This window comes from Lynx canadensis, chromosome A3 (genome assembly GCF_007474595.2).
Source record: "Lynx canadensis isolate LIC74 chromosome A3, mLynCan4.pri.v2, whole genome shotgun sequence".
In the NCBI taxonomy this organism is placed as follows: Eukaryota; Metazoa; Chordata; class Mammalia; order Carnivora; family Felidae; genus Lynx; species Lynx canadensis.
Window position 1 is genome coordinate 131238761 of NC_044305.1, and position 21754 is coordinate 131260514.

Sequence of the window (21754 nt, forward strand, 5' to 3'; positions counted from 1 at the left end):
GGGAGAGGCAGATCGCCGCAGGTTGTGGGGGGAGACCGCATCCTGGGGCAATCCGGAGATGAGGGACGCAGGCTTCCCGGGCTTCCGGCGGCCTTCCAGGGGTCGCCAGAGGCAGGCGTAAGGGGCAGAACGCACTCTGGCCTCCGAAGCCCCGTCCCACCCACAGGCACCCTCAAGGCCAGCACAGCAGGCCCCCGGGTCTGCACCTTCCATGACAGCCTCGCCCCAAACGCGTCTTCAACTCTCACAGTGTAAAATCTGTCCAGAGCTAAGGGACAACAGAAATGTAAAATGCAAGTATCCATCTGAGATGGAAAGAATCGGTAATTCCGAATTAATGCTTCTCAGAGCCTTCCCTTTGAATAGGAAGGTAAAGATTGGCAGGGACTCCCCCCTCCTGCCCTTCCTCCCAACCCTCCCCTCCCCTGCCCTGCCGCCTGGGGTTATTAAGGGATGAAGGGTATGGGATGAGGACGCTGGTGTTCCTTTCATGTCACACCTTTGGGTGGGGACAGAGCCTGGGACGGTTTTATTCTGAAACTGAAATTACTGGCATTCGCGTTAAAGCCTGGAGCTGTTGAGATCTGCTCCTTTCCCATAAAGCTGCTATCTTCCTGTAAAGGAACTCGTCTAAGTGGATTGTACTGAGGAATCACGACAGGATCCCTCAAGGTGGCTTTCTCGATGAAGGGAAGAGTTGAAAGTGGTTTGTCTTAGAAGAATACATAGCGGTAAATTATCATGACCTTGGATTTGGCAAAGGATGCTTAGCTAGGACGCCGAAAGCAGGAGTAACAAAAGGAAACAGAAAGAGATAAACTGGATTTCATCGACATTTAAGTTTTGTGCTCCAAAGGACACCATCAAGAAAGCGAATAGGCACATATAAGGAACTCTCAACAACTCAATAATAAAAAGACCAAAACCCAATTTAAAAAAAGATCTGAGTAGACATTTCTCTAAAGAAGATATACAGGGGCACCTGGGTGGCTCGGTGGGTTAAGCATCCGACTCTTGGTTTCGGCTCAGGTCATGATCTCACGGTCTGTGGGTACGAGCGCTGCATCGGGCTCTGCGCGGACAGTGCGGAACCTGCCTGAGATTCTCTCTCTTCCTCTCTCTCTGCCCCTCCCCCACTTGCGCTGTCTCCGTCTCTCTCCAAATAAATAAATAAACTTAGAAAATACACATTAAAGGAAATATACAGACGGTCAATAAGCACGTGAAAAGATGCTCGACATCATTAGTCATCAGGGAGATGCAAACCACATCGAGGCACCCCTCCACACCCCCCAGGGCGGCTGGAATCGGTCAGCCGGCAAGTGTTGATGAGGATGTGGACAAATCAAAACTCTCCTGCACTTCTGGTGGGAATGTAAAACGGTGCAGAGCTTTGGACAACGGTCTGGGAGTTCCTCAAACACTAACCACAGAGTTGCTACGTGACGCAGCAATTTTACTCCTGGGTACACACCCGAGAGAAATGATAACATATGTCCACACGAAGGCGCAACATTACTCATCACAGCCAAAAGGTAGAAACATCCCACGTGTCCCTGAGCGCACGAAGGGATACACAAAATGGGGGACATGGATACAACGGGCTGTTATCTCGCCAATACGGGCTACAGAATGGATGAACTCGGAACACATGCAAAGTGGACGAAGACAGGCACAAAAGACAACGTGCTGTAAGACTGAATTCGTGTGACGTCCAGAACAGGAAAACCTATACCAGCAGAAGGCAGGGTGGTTGCTTAGAGCTCAGGCAGGAATGGGGGCTTGAGAATAGGCAGGTAATGGCTAACGGGTACAGGGTTTCTTTGTGGGGTGATGAAAATGTCCTGAAATTGACTGGTGACAGTTGCACATACAAGAGACAATACTGAAAGCCACGGACTCGTATCCTAGAAATGGATAGATCATCTGGACCCAAACTGTATCTTAACAGAGCTGTTAAAATCTTTAATAAAAAATGCAAGGGATTTGGTCACTCACTAAACAGAAACTAGAACAGTCAGCCCTCTGGGATTTGACACACCAGTGTAAGCTGTATGCTTTGGACAACAGCTTGGATGTGCTTTGGTTCCCGTCTCCTTGGACACGGTGGGCACGCGGAAGCAGGACCGGTGAGCCTTGTGTGGACATAGCACACACCCACCCGTCTGGCGCAAAAACCCCTAGTATAGGGAAACAGCCGCCCTTCTCTGCCGTGATGGTCTACACCGCCCAGCACGAGCATTACTTCGCCACACAAACTTCCGCTGCGTCCTCTAGATAAGCACTGCTCGAAATTCAAAACTAGGAAGTAACACTGACCGCCCAGCCTTCCTTACCTGATCACTCTCAGTCTCTTGAACAAAAAATGCTTCTCCATTGTCTCCCAACTTCATGTGCAAATCCACGGATTCCCCGTTGATTTCTATGTCAACCTGAAGGAAAAACACACCCCACCGCCACAGGAAACCTCATGGGGGATGCCGTGTCTCTACATACACATCTTTTAATCACATACATCCCCGAAGGATCTCACAATTCCAAACCTCAATCAATCAACCCAGGCTTACGTGCTCTCCGCCATCAGAAGTGGAGTCTATTTGCCCCCCCACCCACCCACCCTGAGCCCCGGAAGGCTTGCGATTGTGCCCAGCAAGCAGAGCACAACAGAAGTGGCTCTATGGAACTCCCAAGGCTGGGTCAGACGAAGGCAGGGTCCACCTGGCTCCTTTCCTCTGGAGATGCTCACCCTATATCCAGCCGCCGTGTTGTGCGGCCACCCAGGCCACGTGGAGAGGCCACATGTGGGCATTCTGGCCAACGCTCTCAGCTGAGAGCCCAGCCGAGGGGCCACCAGCCATGTGAGTGACCGCATCTTTGGAGTGGGTCCTCCAAATGAGGCTCCAGATGGCAGAGGGCAGAGAAACCCCAGCCTGGCCACGCTTGGTCTGAATTCCTGACTCACAGAACCCACGAGCTTAATAAGTAGCTGGTTTTTGCCACTACGTTTTGGAGCAATTTAACACCACAGATGGAGATAATACACTTGTCAATTCAGTGACCAGCCCCTTCCAGTGTGAAGCCACGATCCCAGAGGTCCAAAGCTCTGTGTACAGACAGAAATACGATGATTTTTCTCTGAAGAAAGAAACTGTACCCCAGGTCACCGGGCCCTAGGCTCTTACCACTTTCTCTCGGGAGCGCAGGACCCCCATCTTCCCAAAGCGCACGTGGAAAGGGGAACACTGAAGGCTCCCATTGGGTTGGCGAACGACGATGATATCAATACATCCAGACAGGGTGGCAGGATTCAAGCCCTTGTAGAGTTCCTTCACGGTGACGAACACCTGGCCCGCCAACTGCCCAACGTAATTCATGGTTTGAGTCTGGAAAACAGAGACACAAACACACAGACGCACAAACAATTAATTCAGAGAAGGCCATCTCTCTAGAGTCAGTCCAAATGGGCTCATGGTCACGTCAAACACATGTGTTTACACGTGTGACTTTCACAGCTTGTTCACACCATCTTGGTCCACCAGAATGAGCCCGCTATCCACCTACCCCCGACCCGGTCAGCAAGCCCACAAACCTCCACGGCAGCGGCCCCAGGAACCCCAACTGGTAGCACTGGGCTCTTCCCCTCTGGGCCTACGGTTCTTGTTTACGGCACCCTTACGGCTCCTGCCAGCCTCACTCTGTCGTCACATGTAGGTTTTACACACGAAATCTCAAGACTCTCGAGAAGAGACTGTATTTGCTACCTCACAGCATCTATCCCCCCCCCATGCCAAAGAGAATAGATCATCAATAATATGAGTTGAAAAAAGTGGCTGTTTTCACTTGAGAAGGAAAAACAATGACTTTTATTTAGAACAACTTCCATCCCAGTCTTGGCCTGCCTATCTGACTCTGGCCCATGACTCCAGGAGACATTCATTCGAACCACTTTGGTTTGTCTGCCCAGCTAATCAACTGAAGTCCGGTCAGCAAACACCCGGGCGTCTCCTCTACAAGGGGCCTGGTGGTGGGGACGCAGAGATAAAAAAGACCAAGTCCCTGTCCCCTGAAGGGACCCACAGGCTCATGAAGGCAACAGAAGTAAAACACAAGGAACTAGAATATGTCACTGCTATGTCTGTTCTAGGCAGACGCTAAGGGCCATGACCCAGGGAGGCGGAGGGGCCACGCCAGGGCAGGGAGGTGGGAAAAGGTGGACCAGAGCCCTGCAGGGGGTGCTGTGCCCGTGACAGAGGACATGCAGGGAAAAGATGGAGAGTTTAAGCCCCGCTGGGAGGTCCGGACGTTTCTAGGTGGCAACGCAAAGCCACCGCAGATTTGGGAACGACAAAACGATGATTCGATCCATGATTTCAAGGAAGTGTCATGATAATGACGTGCAGACTGGCCAGAAAAAGCCAGAGGCTGGAAGGCTAAGTGACGGCTGCTGCTGATGGTGCAGACGAGACGCCGGCCCGAAAGGAGGTCACGAAGAGGCAGCCGGACATGCTCGGGTCCAGGGGCCCGGCCGTGAGCTGGTGCCATATTCGGGCTCCCACGGCCGCCTCAGTGCTGGTCCTCACCGGCCCACCTGCCCACCTCGGCAAAGCCCACCCTCCGGTTCCACGGTCTGGCCCCGTCGCGTGCCCCGATGTGACTCACAGACTGGCCCACAGCCCTCGGGAGCCAACCCTGCAGCCATCGTCAGCCGCCCACTCCTCCTGGCTCTGGGCTCTGCCTCCCCGGGCCTCGTGCTCTGAGGTGACTGCGCCCCACCCACCCCCACCCCCACCCGGGGTACCTGTCCTCAGGATGCAGCTCCCTTGGGACTCCCTTCTTGCCAGCCTGCGGGTCCCTTCTTCCCCGGCTTTGCTGACCTCAAGCGAAGGCCCGGTCAAACCTGCGCTCCCCTCTCCTCTCTGTGCACTTGACCGGGCCTCCTGGGGCCACGTGGCTTCACCACCTGAGCATGGAGGGTTTGCACGCTGTGACTTCCAATCACTGGACCCCAAGACCTCACCCTCCCTCCCACCCATCACGCCCCGATTCGTCAAGGTGACCACCCACCCTCCATGGGGGTGTGAGGGACCACACTGAGCCCACCCATCTTCGGGTCCCTGACAATGATCCCGGCGACCACGACCTTGAGTACGCACGCCTGTCCCTGACCTGTTTGCGCAGTTCGGTTCTATGAACTTTCTCGCCCTGATGTGTCCCTGACTTGGCCCTGTGCTTTTCCCGTCACTTGGCGAAGCCAGGTTGTCCCGGAGGCCAAGGACCAAGCCTTCTCTTTTCAAGTGAAAAAACCAAAAACTACCTTTCATAAGCCTCACCTCAACTCCTGTGACGTGTGGAAGTGAGAGCAGCACCCCAACCCCCTGCTTTACAAATGAGGAAACTGAGGCTCAATGCTGGCTGGCCAAAAGCCCTGCTGGCGGGGGGCAAACACGAACTGTTGCTTTAGGGCCAACTTAGAACAGGCCAGAACCCTAACAGCAATGAACAAAACCTCCAGAGAAAAGAGCGCAAGAAAGCCCCGACTGGCTCACTGTACAATTTTAAGTGGCACCCTCTGGATCGCCACCACCCGTCTCCCCCAGAAAGAGATGAGCAGACCCTTCCGTGCACACATGCGGAGACGCGCTCGGGCCAGCCTCCCTTAGACGGGGTCTTCGTGACGCGGCCCGGCACCCACGGCTAACGCAAGTCACGTGGACGCGAAAATAGAAAATGGCATGATTTCTAAATCTGTGTAGCCGTGCAAGCTAACTGACTTCGTGTAACAGGGGAGAGGGGACCGTTCCTGGAGATGAACAATGTGGAAAAAAAGGATTCCTTGGAACCCGGATACATCTTGGTTTTGTTTTAGGGTTTTTTTGTTTGTTTGTTTAAAGATTTTATTTATTTTTTTTTCACTTTAAAAAAAATTTTTTTTTTTTATAATTTACATCCAAATTAGTTAGCGTATAGTACAACAATGATTGCAGGAGTGGATTCCTTAGTGCCCCTGACCCATTTAGCCCATCCCCCCCACCACACCCCCTCCAGCAACCCTCAGTTTGTCCTCCATATTTAAGAGTCTCTTCTGTTTTGGCCCCCTTCCTGTTTTTATATTATTTTTGTTTCCCTTCCCTTAGGTTCATCTGTTTTGTTCTCTTAAAGGGTTTTTTTTTAAGGAAGCCTTATGCCCAAGGTGGGGCTCGAACTCATGACCCCGAGATCAAGAGTCGCAGGCTCTTCCAACTGAGCCAGCCAGGGCCAAGAACCCTGATATTTCTTCTAGGGAATCATTTTACCAAAAAAAAACAAAAACAAAAAAAAAACCCACCACCTCGATGTTCAATGTAGATTTTAACATGCAGGACTCACCGAGAGGGGTAAACCTCTAACTCTATAGCCAAGTGTAAGCAGCATGAACATTTTTGTACGATTTCTCTCACATGACCAGGTGCTCGAGTGATTCTCACAACAGCACCGTAGACACGAGGCCTTTCGGACAAGGAAACTTAAGGACAAGCAAAGGTGCAACGAGGCAAACGCCCAAGGTCACAGGCCTGGGTTCGGAGGCGACCTCTGATTTGGTTCTGTCAGCCCCCCTCCCTTCTCCCTGGCCCCTTCCGGCTTCATCACCCTCAGCCGTGGGCCCTGCTGGTCCCTGAGGGACAGGCGACCGCCTCCCTGGATCGAGGCCCCCAACCCGCGCCCCTGCCCCTGCCCCTGCTCACGCGGCCGGGGACCCACCGGCCAGCATGCCGTATTCCCAACAAACGGAATGCTCGTAACTAGATGGTACTCCCACATGTCGGCATCCCAGCTCCTCATCTGTGAGACGAGGACATCTGCCTGGGTGACCTGCGAGGTCCGAGGGCCTAAAGATAAAGCCTGAAAGGGCATCTTCAATAATTCAGACTAAATGGTGCTCTGCTCTCCCGTCCTCAAGAACAAAGCTTCCCTCCCCCGTGTCAGCGAGCAAACTCAAGGCTGTCGTGCAGAATCTGAAGATTTCGATGGTGGCAGGACCCTGGGTTGTTATTCCGACACCTCATTTGACAGAAAGAAGCCCAGACACGGAAGGTGACAGGCAGCGCTCCCCGTCTCCAAGAGACGGAGCGGGACCCCGACAGCCTGATTCCTGGTCCTGCGATCGTCCCTTCGTGCGTGGTGTAATTTTCCCACCACAAATAACCGGAAGTTACTTTGCTATCTTCAGCTACCCCTTCTATTGAATAACGTATTTGCAGATCGGAAAATATCTCCATTTGGAAGCAGGGAGCCTGTTCCATAATTCTTAGCAAATGACAGGATCGTGGCCCCACCTGGCAATATGCTCCTCGGTGTCTACAGGGACTGTCTTAACTAGCCACGGAGAATCTTTTAGGAAGGGGACTGCTTGGATGAATACTATCTGAAACACGGGAAAAACACGGGTTGGCAAGGCTGGGAAGAAACTGGAATCTATGTGTGTTGTTGGTCAGAATGCGAAATGGTGCGGCGCTGTGTATGGAACAGTACAGAACACAGTTCCTCGGAAAATTAAAAACAGAATTCCCATATGACCCCACCATTCCACTTCTACGTATAGATCCCCAAAAACCAAAAGCAGGGTCTCAAAGAGATTCTTGCACACCCACGTTCCCAGACGCGTTATCTCAATGGTTCCACGAGGTGGAAACCACCCAAGTGTCCCTTGATGGATGATGAACAGATAAACAAGATGTGGTGTATACATCCAATGGGGTATTAGCCTTAGAAAGGAAGGCAATTCTGATACTTGCTACAACGTGGATACACCTTGAGGACATCACGCTAAGTGAAATAAGCCAATCACAAATGGGCAAATGCCTTATGTACGATTCCGCCCACATAAAGTCCCTAGAGCACGGAAATCCCTAGAAACTGGAAGTAGAAGAGTGATTATTACCCTCGGCCTCAGGGAGGAGGGAAGGGGAGTTAGTAAGAAACAAAAGCTGGAGCTGGAGGGAGGGATGGACGCGCCAACAGGGTGAAAGTCCTTATACGAAGGTTCTGAACTGCACACCTGCAAATGGCTGAGACAGTCCCGTTTTCTGTGACGTGTACGTCACCACAATTTTAAAAGGGGGTGAGCAAGAACACTGTACCAACCAGAAGTCATTTCAGGAAGATGAATAATGTTTGCCTGGACCCAGGAGGCACGGGACAGCCTTTCAGGGGAGGAGGGGGGCGCCCGGTTCACCCCCAGCTTCTGCTTGGCTGAGTGAGGGGTGCAGGCAAGTCGGGGGGCAGGGGGGGGGGTCCATGGCTCTTTATCTCTCCTCTTCCAGGATTTCCTCTAAATAAGCGCTGGGCAAATGCTGGGAGAACCCAAGAACAGACGAGCTGGACGCCAATCTCACTTCCTCGGATCTGTTCAAAGTGAAAGGGCTCAAGGAAGAAGGTAATCTGATTTCCCTCAAGATAGAAAGCCAGACCAGCCAGGCTGAGATGGACTCCGTCCCTTCACCGGCTCGTCAATCTCATTACCGTGCTCCTTCCCCATGGTCACTACCACTCCGGGTCGGGCAGTGAGGGGAATGTTTTGAAGAACAAAGCATCTTAACTACCTCAAGCATAACCGAAGTACCACCTGTAAAAACACAAAACAAAATGCTTACGCATGCAGTGGGACAGAGGGGCACGCTGGAGACACCTGCTCCTTACTCACCCCATACCGAATCCCTGTGAAGTCTAGTGGTTTTCATCTCAAAACTCGGCAAATGGCTGCTTCACCCGACAGGGCTTCGTGTATCACGTGAAACAGGATCCCACAGCCTATTTCAGTGGTATTTTGAGGAGACATAAGCCAAACCCCACATAAACATCGTCTGGCCAAACGAGGGTTCTCCAGACTCTACTGTGGGTTTTCGGAGGTTGAGAAACATATAAGATGTCATACACATAAATGTATAAATACATATAAATACATATTAAATGTTATTTGTATATTTTATATTTATTTTATATATATGTATATATTTTATATATATGTGTGTGTGTGTGTATATATATATATACACACATATATATATATATTTTATTCGTGTATTTATTTATTTTTTCAACGTTTATTTATTTTTGGGACAGAGAGAGACAGAGCATGAATGGGGGAGGGGCAGAGAGAGAGGGAGACACAGAATCAGAAACAGGCTCCAGGCTCTGAGCCATCAGCCCAGAGCCCGACGCGGGGCTCGAACTCACGGACTGCGAGATCGTGACCTGGCTGAAGTCGGACGCTTAACCGACTGCGCCACCCAGGCGCCCCTATTTTTTTTTTTTTTTTAAACAGGGCATCTTCTAGCTTTCCAGAAGATATTCTGAGGCTATGACATCTTATGGGAATAACGTCTTTCCAGACAGTTTTCCCTAAATTAGAAACTACTGTGGTACTTATATTAGAGCCAAACAGATAAAACACAAAATCCAAAAGCATAGGGGCGCCTGGGTGGCTCAGTCGGTTGAGCGTCCAACTTCGGCTCAGGTCATGATCTCACGGCTCATGGGTTCGAGCCCCGCGTCGGGCTCCGTGCTGACAGCTCAGAGCCTGGAGCCTGTTTCAGATTCTGTGTCTCCCTCTCTCTCTGCCCCTCCCCTGCTCACATTTGGTGTCTCTATCTCAAAAATGAATAAACATTAAAAAAAATTAAAACGAAAAGACAGAAAAAAAAAACAACAATGGCTAACACCAGTTACCCCACTTCTGATGCAGAACCCAGGGCACCAGGTGGGTGAGACGCTCAGAGTAGCACGGTCAGCAGCAGAGTGAGGGCGGGAGCCCAAGTTGAACCCCGAGACTCCCCTGCTCTCCTCCACGTAGTGCTGCTTCCCAATCTCGGTGCATGAAACCGGTATAAATGGGTGAGGCCCAGTTAAAGAAAATCGGCCGCGTGGCTTTAGAAAAACAGATCTAAATGTCACGTAATATTCAGCCCCGGTGGACAGGGTACCCAGTGCTGTATAGACGATCATAGATCGCAATTAAAGTCAGAATTACGGGCAGGACTTTCCAGAGCCGGGGGGCACAATCCGTGAGACCAGGCTTCTAAGGAAACTGGCTCATTAGAGGGACTGAGCTCACCATCAGTGGTGGTCTCACCAAAGAGTCTAAACCACCATGTGGCAAAAACGTTGTGGAGAGAATTCAAGAATTTGATGGGGCTCTAACCTGATGATTCTGTGACCTGCTCGCGGCAACACCATGAAACCAAGTCTTCACTCCAAGCAAGAAACCAAGGGTTGGTGGGGGTAGGGGTTTGGGTTGTTTTTGTTTGTTTGTTTTGTCCCATCACAAAAACATTCCACCCGGGCAGATCACCTCTGCAGCAGCCTGACAACCCTGGGAATGAGGGGGAAAGTGCTAAAATTTACAAACAAGAAGAAATAAAGAATGAGAATTGTTGGCTCCCAGGTACATAAACTTCATGAAGACAATGCTGCAAACAAAATTCATTGCAAATGCATTCAAATTACAGGCTCTTAAGACATTTCTTGTTCACAAACAGGCCATGACACAGGAAGGAGAAGAGTCTGAAAAACAAGGGCACTTGGGTGGCTCAATCAGTTGAGCGTTCGACTCCTGATTTCGGCTCAGGTCAGGATCTCACGGTTCCTGGGATCGAGCCCCACGTAGGGCTCCACGTGGAGCATGGGGCCTGCTTGGGATTCTCTCTCTCCCCCGCTGCCCCTGTCTTGCTCGCATTCCCTCTCTCTCTCTCTCTCTCTCTCTCTCTCTCTCTAAAATTAAAAAAAAAAAAGAAAAAGTCTGAGAAATAGGAACTGCACAAAATATAGGGTCAGATGGTCGGACTTGATTGTCCTCCTGCAAAATTTGTGAGCTCTGTGCTTGGGAGCAAGGTATTAACACCACATCTCTGATGGAACCTCACCATCATGAGCATGAAACAAGATAACTTAGGAAAACCCTCTGCCATTAGAGGACAAGTGGCAAACGTGACTCACTGTCACGACCTCCCTGAGTAAGTCACTAGACCAGTCAGACTCTGCGGTTGGCTCTCAATGGGGTATTTTCGCCATTCACACCCTCTTCAGCTACCTCATCTCAGGGTCTCCCGGGAGGTAAATTCTAAGCCTTCCCCCACGGCCCTCAAGGACTAGAAGGTCAAAACACCTTTCTTTCTGTCGGAAGACTTCTCTAGCATTTTCCCCCACAGAATGATTCATCATTTCCTGGCACCAGCCTGCCCCTGACCCACTGCCCGTGCACACAGGCCAAACACGCATCGTCGTGGCAGGTGCCCAAGGAACACCTGTGGAATCTGGCTTTACGGTACATCCGGGAGCTTCGTGACTGGGAACCGACCCAGCATCAGCCTGGGGTGAAGCCTCGGGCTCCTGTTCCTCTGAGCAGCAGCAGGTTCTACCCGCACACAGAACTGCTGCCCTCAAGGGCCAACGGACACTGACAATTTAATCAGCCCCCAGCCTGCCAGCTACTTTGGCCAAAGGAGAACCACCTGAGAGGCTCCTAAATACCCAGAATTTACTGGCAACACCAGGCAAAGACAGTACAGCAGTGAACCAGCGTGGCACAAACCACAGTCCATTGTCACCTACCATGAAGGCTGGTACGCCGTCCAGACGGCGATAATAACAGAGTTTAAACTACGTATCCCTTCCTCCCAATGGTGCGAAACACAGTTTTCCCATCTCGCAGAGAAGGAAACTGAACTGTGGAGTTTATGTATGTAAGTTGCTCTGGGCCCCGATGCAGGTAAGGGGCGGAAGGAGCATTCGAATCCAGGAGAAGTCTGTATCCGACTTTGGGACCACCCTACAAACCTCCCCAAACACTGGACAGTCGTATCTCTGTACAGAGACGCACACGCAGACTTCAAGGGACATACGCAGGAAGCTGTAAGGCGCAGTAGATGCAAATATGATCTTGGGCATATTTGTCCCTTCGCCAACGGTGAGGCCAGAGCTCCCCACGGCGGTCCATCCTAGTAGCTCACTGCCTTCTCCTAAGCTGGTGCCCGGTTGGGAGACTGGTCTGCTTGCTCCACAGATACACCTGTGCTTCCCAGTCGGTCCAGGAGCGGCAGGCCAGCCTCACCCTCTGCCATGTCCCGGGGCGGTGGCGGGGGTGGGGGGCACACAGGTGAAGCGGGAGCCCAGAAAGGGGTTCCTTCCGTTTGAGTTCAAGGAGAAAAAGGGCAAGATTTTACTGGTCAAGTCTGAATACTCACGGATAAAATCGCCCCCTCCTCCTTTTATCCTGATCCACCTTAAATGTCAGAAAGGTGTCTCTGAGGACAGGTGAGTGACCAACCAATACCGCCCCCCCCCCCACACACACACACACGGATCATTCCTCCTGTCACGAGGCAGAGAGGACGCAGATGCTCGCCGTGTACCTGGCTCTGGGTTTGACACCAGGTAAGATTAAGCCCTGTCCTTGAGAAGCTGGAAGTCCTTTCTTTTTTTTTTTTGTTTATTTGCTCTCCGAATGTGAGCATGTGTGTGAGCGGGAAAGGGGCAGAGAGAGAGAGAGAATCCCAAGCAGGCTCCACACTGTCAGCACCACGGGGCTCGAACCCACAAACCGTGAGATCATAACCTGAGCTGAAACCAAGAGTCGGACGCTTAACCGACTGAGCCACCTGGGGAACCCCAAGAAGCTGGAAGTCTTAGATCTTAATTGGCTCAGTAATTAACAACTGAATATGGATGCCCATTTAGGACTTTTCTGAAAACTGCAGAATTTGCCTTGGAGAGTGAGCACCCTTGTGTAATATTTAAGTCATGTGGCTTTTAGTTAGGAATGCGGTTCCTTAAAGATACAGTCAAATCTGCTTCCCTGGGGCTCTCTCCCCCACAGGTCCTTGAAGCCTGGGGATGTCTCATTCTTCATTGTCCTGGTTGTCCTGAGGCCATGTGAGGACAGCTACGTGACTACCCCCCTGCACCGCCTGCACCTAACAGGCGAGGAAGGTGCTGTCAGCACCCCAGCCGGGTCTCAGAGGAGTCGGGGGGCCTCCATTCACCACCCGGGCTGTTCTCTGAGCACATTCTGTCTCTGTGTCCACAATCCAAACCTGACCAGCTCGTTGTAAAAACACACTGTGCTGCAGCTGGGGCTGCCCAAGATCACATTCACCTGGGAGGTTAGGAGCTGAGGGCGCATTTTCACCCAAAGCATTAAAAAAAGGGGGGGAAGGGGCGCCTGGGTGGCGCAGTAGGTTAAGCGTCCGACTTCAGCCAGGTCACGATCTCGCGGTCCGTGGGTTCGAGCCCCGCGTCAGGCTCTGGGCTGACGGCTCAGATCCTGGAGCCTGCTTCCGATTCTGTGTCTCCCTCTCTCTCTGCCCCTCCCCCGTTCATGCTCTGTCTATCTCAAAAATAAGTAAACATTAAAAAAAATCAAAAAAAAAAAAAAAGAGGCAGAGAAAAGAATACCAGCCCCAAGGTCGAGATCCGTATGTTTCACCCCTGCCCCACCACGCTGGCAGCACTCTCCACGGCCAACCTCTTCCCTCCTTGCCAGTTCTGGACTGAGCATGGCACTGCGAGAAGCTTCTTGAACAAGCGTCAAGTCCTGTGTGTGTCCACACCGATGAAAGGCGAATCGGGGCCTTTACTGGCATGCCGGCGTCCGTCAGGAAACACTCCCCGCCACAGAAAGAAAATTCGCCAGAAAAGCTGGAGATGCTTCTAAAAAGCTTGCAGGTCGGACCACGAGTACCTGCTGACAAAAGTGATGAGGCGGAAAAGCCAGCTGGCCCGAGCGTCCCCCCACCAGGACCCTTTCTGAATTAAGGCGGATCACACGGAGCCCGCGATCATCACAGCTCAGCTGCAGGACCAGAGGGAGGGGAGAGCCGGCTCCCAGGCGATCCCACGGGAAGGAGGGCGCAGCGGGAGGGGCAGGTGTGCGGAGCGTGTCTGGACTGAGGGTGCTAATACCCTGCAGGAAATAGAGCAAAGGCCCGGGAAGTTTTCTCCTCCTTCGATGCCCCCCCCCCAACGGGCAGGTGCACCCCCCACTGGAGCTACTCTGTACAATTCCTGGCACGCAACAGATGCCCATAAGCATCAGTCAGCCCGTCTCACATGGTTCCAGAAAAGCAGCCGTTGGCTAACGCGTGGTCAGCAGGAGGTCTCGGAACTTCTTGCCTAGTTATTACATCAGGAAAATCAACGTTTCACCCACAATCGACAGAATCTTTCTCCGGACCGCACAACTTTGCCAAGACACTCTGCTTTCTTGGAACGTCTGCCAAAATGCAAAACCCCTGGCCACACCCGTTCATAACCACCCATCTCTAGAATCTTAATGTCCGTTGAAGGTGGCCTCATGCTAACTGTATAGAAAAACAAATGGACAAAATACAGAGAGGGTTCACAGAGAAAGAGATCCGTCTGGTCAATGACACATGAGAAGATACTCAACCCCATTCATAATTTAAGATATGCAAAGGAGGTCTTTCAGATGGTATAAAATTCGAGCATTTCGTAAAAACCCCAGGGTTGGTGAGAGCAGGGGAAACCAAGTGATCACCGACTGCTGGTGGGTAATAAGCGGGGTGAACACTGGGGCCCCATCTGTCATTTTATGCACATACTTCCCCAGCAACCCTACTTCTGTAAGGTCCATGTACCAAACAGTCATGGCAGTGTTGACTGTTATCCAGAAAATAAGAAACCACTTAAACATCTCTAGGACTCTGGTTAAATAAACCATGTATCAGAAGATCATTACGATTGCTTAAAAAAAAAAAAAAAAAAACCACACACATGCACACACAAAGGGAGCAGTTCCCCAAATACTAACATGAAAAGGTATAAACTGAGTGAAAGAGGACAAAAACATTTATAACATGAGTCCGCTTTTTTAAGAATTACATTCCTACATATTCTGAGATGCACACAACAAAAGAAACTCTGGATGGATTTGCACACCAAATAAGGTTCACAGGCTCACCTCTGGGGGGTGTTCTCTAAACGCATAGGTATTACTTTGACGTTAATTCTTAATGACGTCAGAGAACTGGGTGAGGGATGGAAAAGCCTGGCCCACTCAATGTCAGGGTCTCCCAGTCAGTGAACCTGCTGAGACATGAGGGGGGGGGGGCGCTGCTTTGGTCAGAAAGGTCAAAGGGCGAACGCTCAGCTCCTCCTCCCCAGCTGGGATTTTGCAACACCCGGATCTTATAATCCCATGTGATGAGTGTTCGCGGGTCCTTGCCAAGGAGCACAAAAGGCCCAGACAGTAGGGGACGGGGACATCTAAACTACAGGGCGGCCCATGTGCCGGGCAAGACAGCTCCAGGCGTAGACCCTGATCCTCTGGCTCTTAACCATTCGACTCACTGACCAAGCACGGGGCTCGCATCCTCTCCTGACGCACCTCCAAATGCTCTCCGTCTACATCTGTGTGTTGGTCAAAAAGGACGTCCTGCCTTTGCGACTTCTATTCCTGTAGGACACCCACCCACTCCACCCCAGCAGTTCAGGAAGGGCTAAGTATCACCTGACATTCAAATGTGCTGTCGACAGCTCAGGGGATAAGAATGCAGGCTTCCTGGAGGCAGGTGCTTGGTGTCAGTTAGATCCTGGGTCCTACTAACCTGTGCCCACGGGCCAATTACTAACCTCTCTGCCAGCCTCAGTTTCGTATCTGTAAAAAGGGACTGACGTCGTCTGCCTCACGGGATTAGTCGTCCTCGGTACACGTTAAAGTACTTTGCAAAGCGCATACACCAAATGAAAGCCAGGCGCTAATCCTGTGGCCACAAAGGATTCCTGGACTCTGAATTAAGGCTCATGCCTTAACGATTTACATCGCACCTTCCCAAAAAAGACCGGGCCAAAGAATGTGGTAGATTAAGATCCACACAGATCTATTAGAAGGGTATTACTCTCGGGTGGTAGTACATTTCTGTCTGTCCACAACTCTGAGCACAAAGGCAACCCCAGGGTTGGGCAGCAGCATTCTGCGATTAGGTAGAATTCACTGGCAAGAATCCTCGGCAAGAGCAGTGGCCAAGGAGAACGTCTCGTTGGACGGCTGTGCCCTGTTATCCCATGATCTTTACTGACTGGATCCTGTCGTTTGAAAACCAAAGGGTATGCCTAGGGAGAGCCAGGAATGCAGACAAAGATTTCACCAAAAAAGAGAAAGTACACGTATCCAAGGAGAGGGAGGGACCTTCGGGAACAAGGCGCGCGGTATAAATGTGCTCACGGTGTCCCAGAAGCAGCCAGCAAATAGGCGTGTCTTGATCATAGGGTCTGTGGTCGGCTTTGTGAGCAATGCAGAGGACCTCACACTCGGGGAGCAAACAGTTGACACAGAGCCACGACCGTTCTAACCGCCTGTTGCTTTGTTCTGGAAACCCCAGCATTCAGTACCAGCAAAAAGTTCTAACTTGTCGGAAGAATCACAAAACTTGGTCGGTGGGTTGAGAGACGTGGCCATGATCACCGTCATGAAAAGCTCCCTGCTCCTCTCCAGATTGGGCCGGCCTGCTCCCTTCCTTCCTCCCCACGTCTCAGCGGGGGCAGTGCACAAGCACGGCCACCCTGGGCCATCCTCCCTGCCCCCCAAGCAGGGACTTCTGTGGGCCAGGAGGAAGCCAGTGCTGGGTGGTGCGGTCCCTCTGCCACACACACAACCACACCCACACCCCCATCTTCCCTCTCTCCACTGGACCGCATAATCTCTCTCTCTCTCTCTCTCTCACACACACACACACACACACACACACCCCACAGCTAAAACAAGTTCCACAGAACAGTATCTATCTTCTTTTCTGTCCTACTTCACTTTTTTTCAATGTCTGTGGGCCACCGAAACTGATTTTTAGGACCAGTGGGTCACCAACGGTGCTGTGACAAATATTGGCCTATGCCCAGACCCAGAGCTCTGGGGAGGCAGAAGCTCTTCTTCACAACACCCCAGCTGTACACAGCCCAGCCCCAGCCCAGGCTCACTTCTCATTTGCTGAATAAAAGGTGGGGAGGGGGAGAGGGGAGGGAAGAGGAAGAGGCGCCCAGGGAAGTGCAGGGGACGCAGGAAGGAGGGGCCCGGCCAAGGGCACATCAGGAGGCTGGGGCTGCCTTCAGGGCCCTGGTGCCCCCCTGGTCAAGGGGCCTGGGCCCTGGTGTCCCAGGAACTGGACCCTGGACCGGCTGCCAGGTGCAAAAGTAGACGCTGGGCCCCTCACTCACCAGACCTTCCACTCACAGCTTAGAAAGCTCCCGTTTCAGAAATGGCCAGCAAATGGGCCCTTGGAGGCTGCCAGAAATTAATAATTAAGTTAGGTTGGGGCGGCTGGGTGGCTCAGTCGCTTAAGCATCCAACTTCAGCTCAAGTCATGATCTCGCGGTTGGGGTTCGTGAGTTCGAGCCCCACGTCGGGCTCTGGGCTGACGGCTCAGAGCCTGGAGCCTGCTTCAGATTCTGTGTCTCCCTCGCTCTCTGCCCCTCCCCCTTCTCAAAAATAAATAAACCTGGGGTGCCTGGGTGGCTCAGTGGGTTAAGCGTCCGACTTCAGCTCAGGTCACGATCTCGCGGTCCGTGAGTTCAAGCCCCGCGTCAGGCTCTGGGCTGATGGCTCAGAGCCTGGAGCCTGCTTCCGAATTCCGTGTCTCCCTCTCTCTCTGCCCCTCCCCCGTTCATGCTCTGTCTCTCTCTGGCTCAAAAATAAATAAACTTAAAAAAAAAAAATTAAAAAAAATAAATAAATAAACCTTAAAAAAAAAAGAATTAAGTTAAGCTTTGCCCGAATTGTTTCACAAATTCCATTCTGATTTTAAGGGAGTGGGCTTACGCCATAATAAACCAGGTCAGAGTTCAAGAACATGTAGAATGTGACTTCACCCTTCCCAGGGGGCTCGCCCCAGTGCTGACAGTGCACCACGGATCCACCTGGACCTCGTGTGTGCCTCATCAGTACCTCAACAGCTCCAAACTCTTCTGCCCTGGTCATGCGGAGGTGCAAACAGGTCAAGGCACTAGCCTCAGTGTCCCAGTTGGATTGCGGCCTTCTCGGTGTTTCTCCAAAGTGTTCCAAAAGTGGCCCCAAATGATGCAACCCCCGCCCGCCCCACCAGGTCTCCCCCGGAAAAAGCTCCCTACAACCCTCCCCTGTCCCCATCTGAACGCTGGCCCAAATCAGTCTGTCCCCTGTGGGTTCCTTTGCGACCTTGAACCCAGAAGACAGAGAAGCCAGGAGACGCCAACTCACAATAGGAGAGGGGTGGCCGAGGGGGGGGGGGGGGCCCAGAGTGATGATTTGCAGCCCAGAGGCCAGCATCGGGCACAAGTGTCTCAACCCTACAAACAGCCCTCAGGGGCCTGGCTCCCCTCCCCAACACCACACCGCCTTACATCCCAACAGTAATAAAAGCTCCAAAACACACATCCATAAGCAAATGTGCTTGATAAGGATACAAATGTTGACAAATATGAAGAACTATCAAAATACAGAACTGTAAAACAAACAGATCTTCCAACATGGGGTAAAAAAGAAAAAAAAAAAACTGTGTGTTTAATTTCTCAATTACTATCCATTCCTCACTTACTTTTATTCCTAAGACCCAAATTATAGAACAAAAGATAAACTGTAAATTTCACATGCATCATGCCATTTCTCTGATTTAAAAAAAAGAAAAAAAAACTTTCACAAGCTCTTTTCCAAGATACTTCCTACTATCCTGGGGAAACCATTAGGTTCTAAAAACTGTCCGAGTTAATCCATTGTTTTTAATTCAAGTTTCCTGTTTGGTGGTCAAACACTGGGTTGACATCTGGTTTCTTCAGCGACTACTCTGCACATAAATTACGTGCCAGCTGTCTACGCTCTAGCCTACGGCACTTAGAGTTATGTCTAAGCCACTACTTTGCAGGCTACATGTTCCTGGCCCTCCCCAAAATAAAATTATTCGCAGGGGCATGTGATAGAGCCGACTGGGCCTAGCACCCATAGGCTGCAGGAAAGATGCACAGAGGCCGGGCAGCGGAGGAACCAAACTGTAATCCGAGAACCAGATTCCAGCCCCGTTCAACCTGCCGCCTAGCAGCTGTGTGACCTTGGGCACGTAGGTCAACTTCCCTGAGCCTCAGTTTCCTCAACTGCAGAGCAAGAATCCGAAGCCCCAGGGGACATTTTCGTAAAAGTTCCGGGCGCACGGCAGGGCTGCCCACTCCACGGATGGAACCCACCCGTCCTCGCTGGACAGAGCGAGGTCCGGCCGCCCCTGGGGTCCGCCAGGCGGGTCAAGGTCAGCCCTGCGGGCGACCCAAAGGGAAGGCCCGAGGGATGCTCGCGAGGCCGCCGGGCCCCGGGCCTGTTTCTCCGCCTCTCTCCCCGAACCACGTCCCCCAGAAAGGGCCGCGGGGACCGAGCACGGACCTCCGGCGTCGGGTCACCACCGTCCCCCGGCCGGCTCCGGCGTCGCCGCGCGCGCCCACTCTCCGCCGGGCTCCGCCCCGCCCGGCCCGGCCGGCCGAGGCTGCGGCCCCTCCCGGTAGCGGCCCGAGCTCCTCCGAGGCTCGGCCTGGGGCTGGGCGAGCGGCGGGCGGCGCGGAGGCGTCTACTCACCTTGCGGCGCCCGCGCGCGTGGCCTTCTTTGTATGCAAACACTCTCTGTCCGCCGCGCGCTCGCTGTCACCGAGGACTGCCCGCGGCGGCGGGGGCGGGACGAGGGGGCGGGACGAGGGGGCGGGACGAGGGGGCGGGGCGAGGGGCGGGGCGGGGGCGGAGCGAGGGACGGGGCGGGGCGAACGGGGCCGCGCGAGGGCCCTCGTGACGCGCGAGCGGCTCTGCTGCTTTCAGGGCCCCTCTGGCCTCAGGGATCCGAGCCTCCTCCCTCGGATGAAGGCTGGGACCCGCCAGCCCCTCCTGCGCCGCCCACCTTAGCTTTCCTGTGGGCACGGCGCTTTAGGCCACGTTTCTGATGATCCTCCCCAAAGCCACAGTCCCATATTTTAATTCACCAGGGTAGACTGACCTGTTCCCCAAGCCTCGGAATTCAGGGGGCGTGCATCAGCTGTCGCGGTAGCCAGGTAAAGCGCTCCAAAAACCTCCAGGGCCTAGCGGCTGCCATCTCGGACCTACTCTTTCAGCAAGTCCCTTAACTGTTCTGACCCAGAACCTTAGTTTCTACAACCATATCGCGGCAGTCAGCCTTACTGCCCATACTGCAATTTACACTTAGCTCTTCAACCTAAGTTCACCTTCATCCTTTCTCCGAATGAACAAGCACCCCTGCTGCGTCCATGCACTAAGCATACTTGTCAAGCTCTGTTCCAAACACCGTGAAATGTTGCTCAGAACAAGAGACAGGACACTGCCCCTTTGGAACTTCCATTCTCCAACAAGGAGACAAAGCAAGGAACAAATAATGAAAAAAAAATAAATAATCGGGTGGCAAAAAGAGGTAGATCAGATGATCACAGGCTGGCTCACTTAAACAGAAATCGTAAATGACAAGAAAACACCGGAGTCCTACAAAGATGTGGAGGCAGAGCTTTCTAGAGATCAGAAGCAGCAAGTGCAAAGGTCCTGAGGCAGCCCTCTGTGAGAGGCTGGAGGGATAGCAGAGACCAAACATTTAGGATTTAGTTGCCCAACTAAGAAGTTTAGATAGTCCAAGAAGGGCTTTAAACCTGTGAATTATATGATCTAATCTACATTTTTTAAAACCGCTTCTCTGCTCTATGGAAAATAGAGTGTAGAGGACCAGAGTAGAAGCAGGCACACTACTACAGGAAACCAGAGGAGATGATGTGGCTCAGACTGATGCGAGGGGTGGGGTGGTTAGGAGAAGTGGAAAGACTTCAAATGTATTTGGGAGGTAAAACTCGTGGACCCACCGATGTATGGGTGGGGTGGGTGTGGCAAGTCAAGGGTGAAATCCCCATTTGGGTCTTGAACAACCGAGGGATGATGCTGCTTTTCACTGAGGTGCAGAAGGAAGAAGCAGCAGCAGCCTTGGGAGGAAATTCAGGGCTGCGCTTTTGGCCACTCGAAGCTTGAGATGCTTTTCAGCCATCGCAGGGGAGATGTCGGGAAGGCATCACTGCAGAAGTCAGGCTGGCTCTAGAAGGAAGATGGGGTCCCCTGCCCTGGAAGCTTTGCCCAGGTGATGTGTCTTCTTCCAGCTGGCCACCTGTGGATACATTCTTGCTGGCCTTCGGGGGGACTCCCATCTAGGCAGCCTGTCCCCAGGAAAGCAGGTGAGCCCTTGCCATGGGCATTTGGGAGGAGGGGGCTACGAAGGGGATCACTGATTACAGATGAGATTCCTCCACAGGGATGTGTTTCGGAGACGGTGGTTCGGAATGCACACCGCGGCAGGCAGACCCCCAGGAGGAAGCATTCTTATACTCCCCACCCTCCCAGAGCTTCTGGCCTTGGGGTCAAGAAGCAAGGCTACTTGGAAAGGCTTTCTGGAAGGAAGGTCCAACTCCAAGCCACTTCAGTGAAGAGCTTGCTTAAAATAAATCTTGAATTATTAAAATTTAGAGGCTTAGAGGTCTGAAAGCATAACAAAATCGAGTCCAAAGCACTCATTTTGCAAATGAGGAACTTGGAGGCAGAGTGGGGTTGGGGCTCACCCCAAGTCACCCCAAGTGAGCCCTGGAACTTCCCCTGCTATTCCCATTACTGCCACAACATCTAAACAGCCAAATGCCTAAGGGGGGAGTCTTCTCAGACAAGCCCTCCAGAAGAGAGGATTACGCGCACTGGATCCCATTTCACGGTTCACTTTGCAAT

General features: G+C 52.2%; 1 protein-coding gene across 3 annotated transcripts in view; it reads right to left on the bottom strand.

Annotated features, from left to right (window-relative positions):
- The window catches only part of LPIN1 (lipin 1), a 130665-nt gene that overhangs the window by 51546 nt on the left and 57365 nt on the right, over positions 1 to 21754 (bottom strand). For 2 of the 3 annotated variants that reach the window (XM_030311623.1, XM_030311624.1), the window contains exons 3-4: positions 3183 to 3383; positions 2337 to 2432 (exon numbers count right to left, since the gene is read on the bottom strand). In XM_030311623.1, coding sequence (XP_030167483.1) covers positions 2337 to 2432; positions 3183 to 3383 — 297 coding nt within the window. Of the gene's footprint in view, positions 1 to 2336; positions 2433 to 3182; positions 3384 to 19576; positions 19651 to 21754 lie in introns of those variants that run through there. The other variant, XM_030311625.1, reaches the window with a different exon arrangement.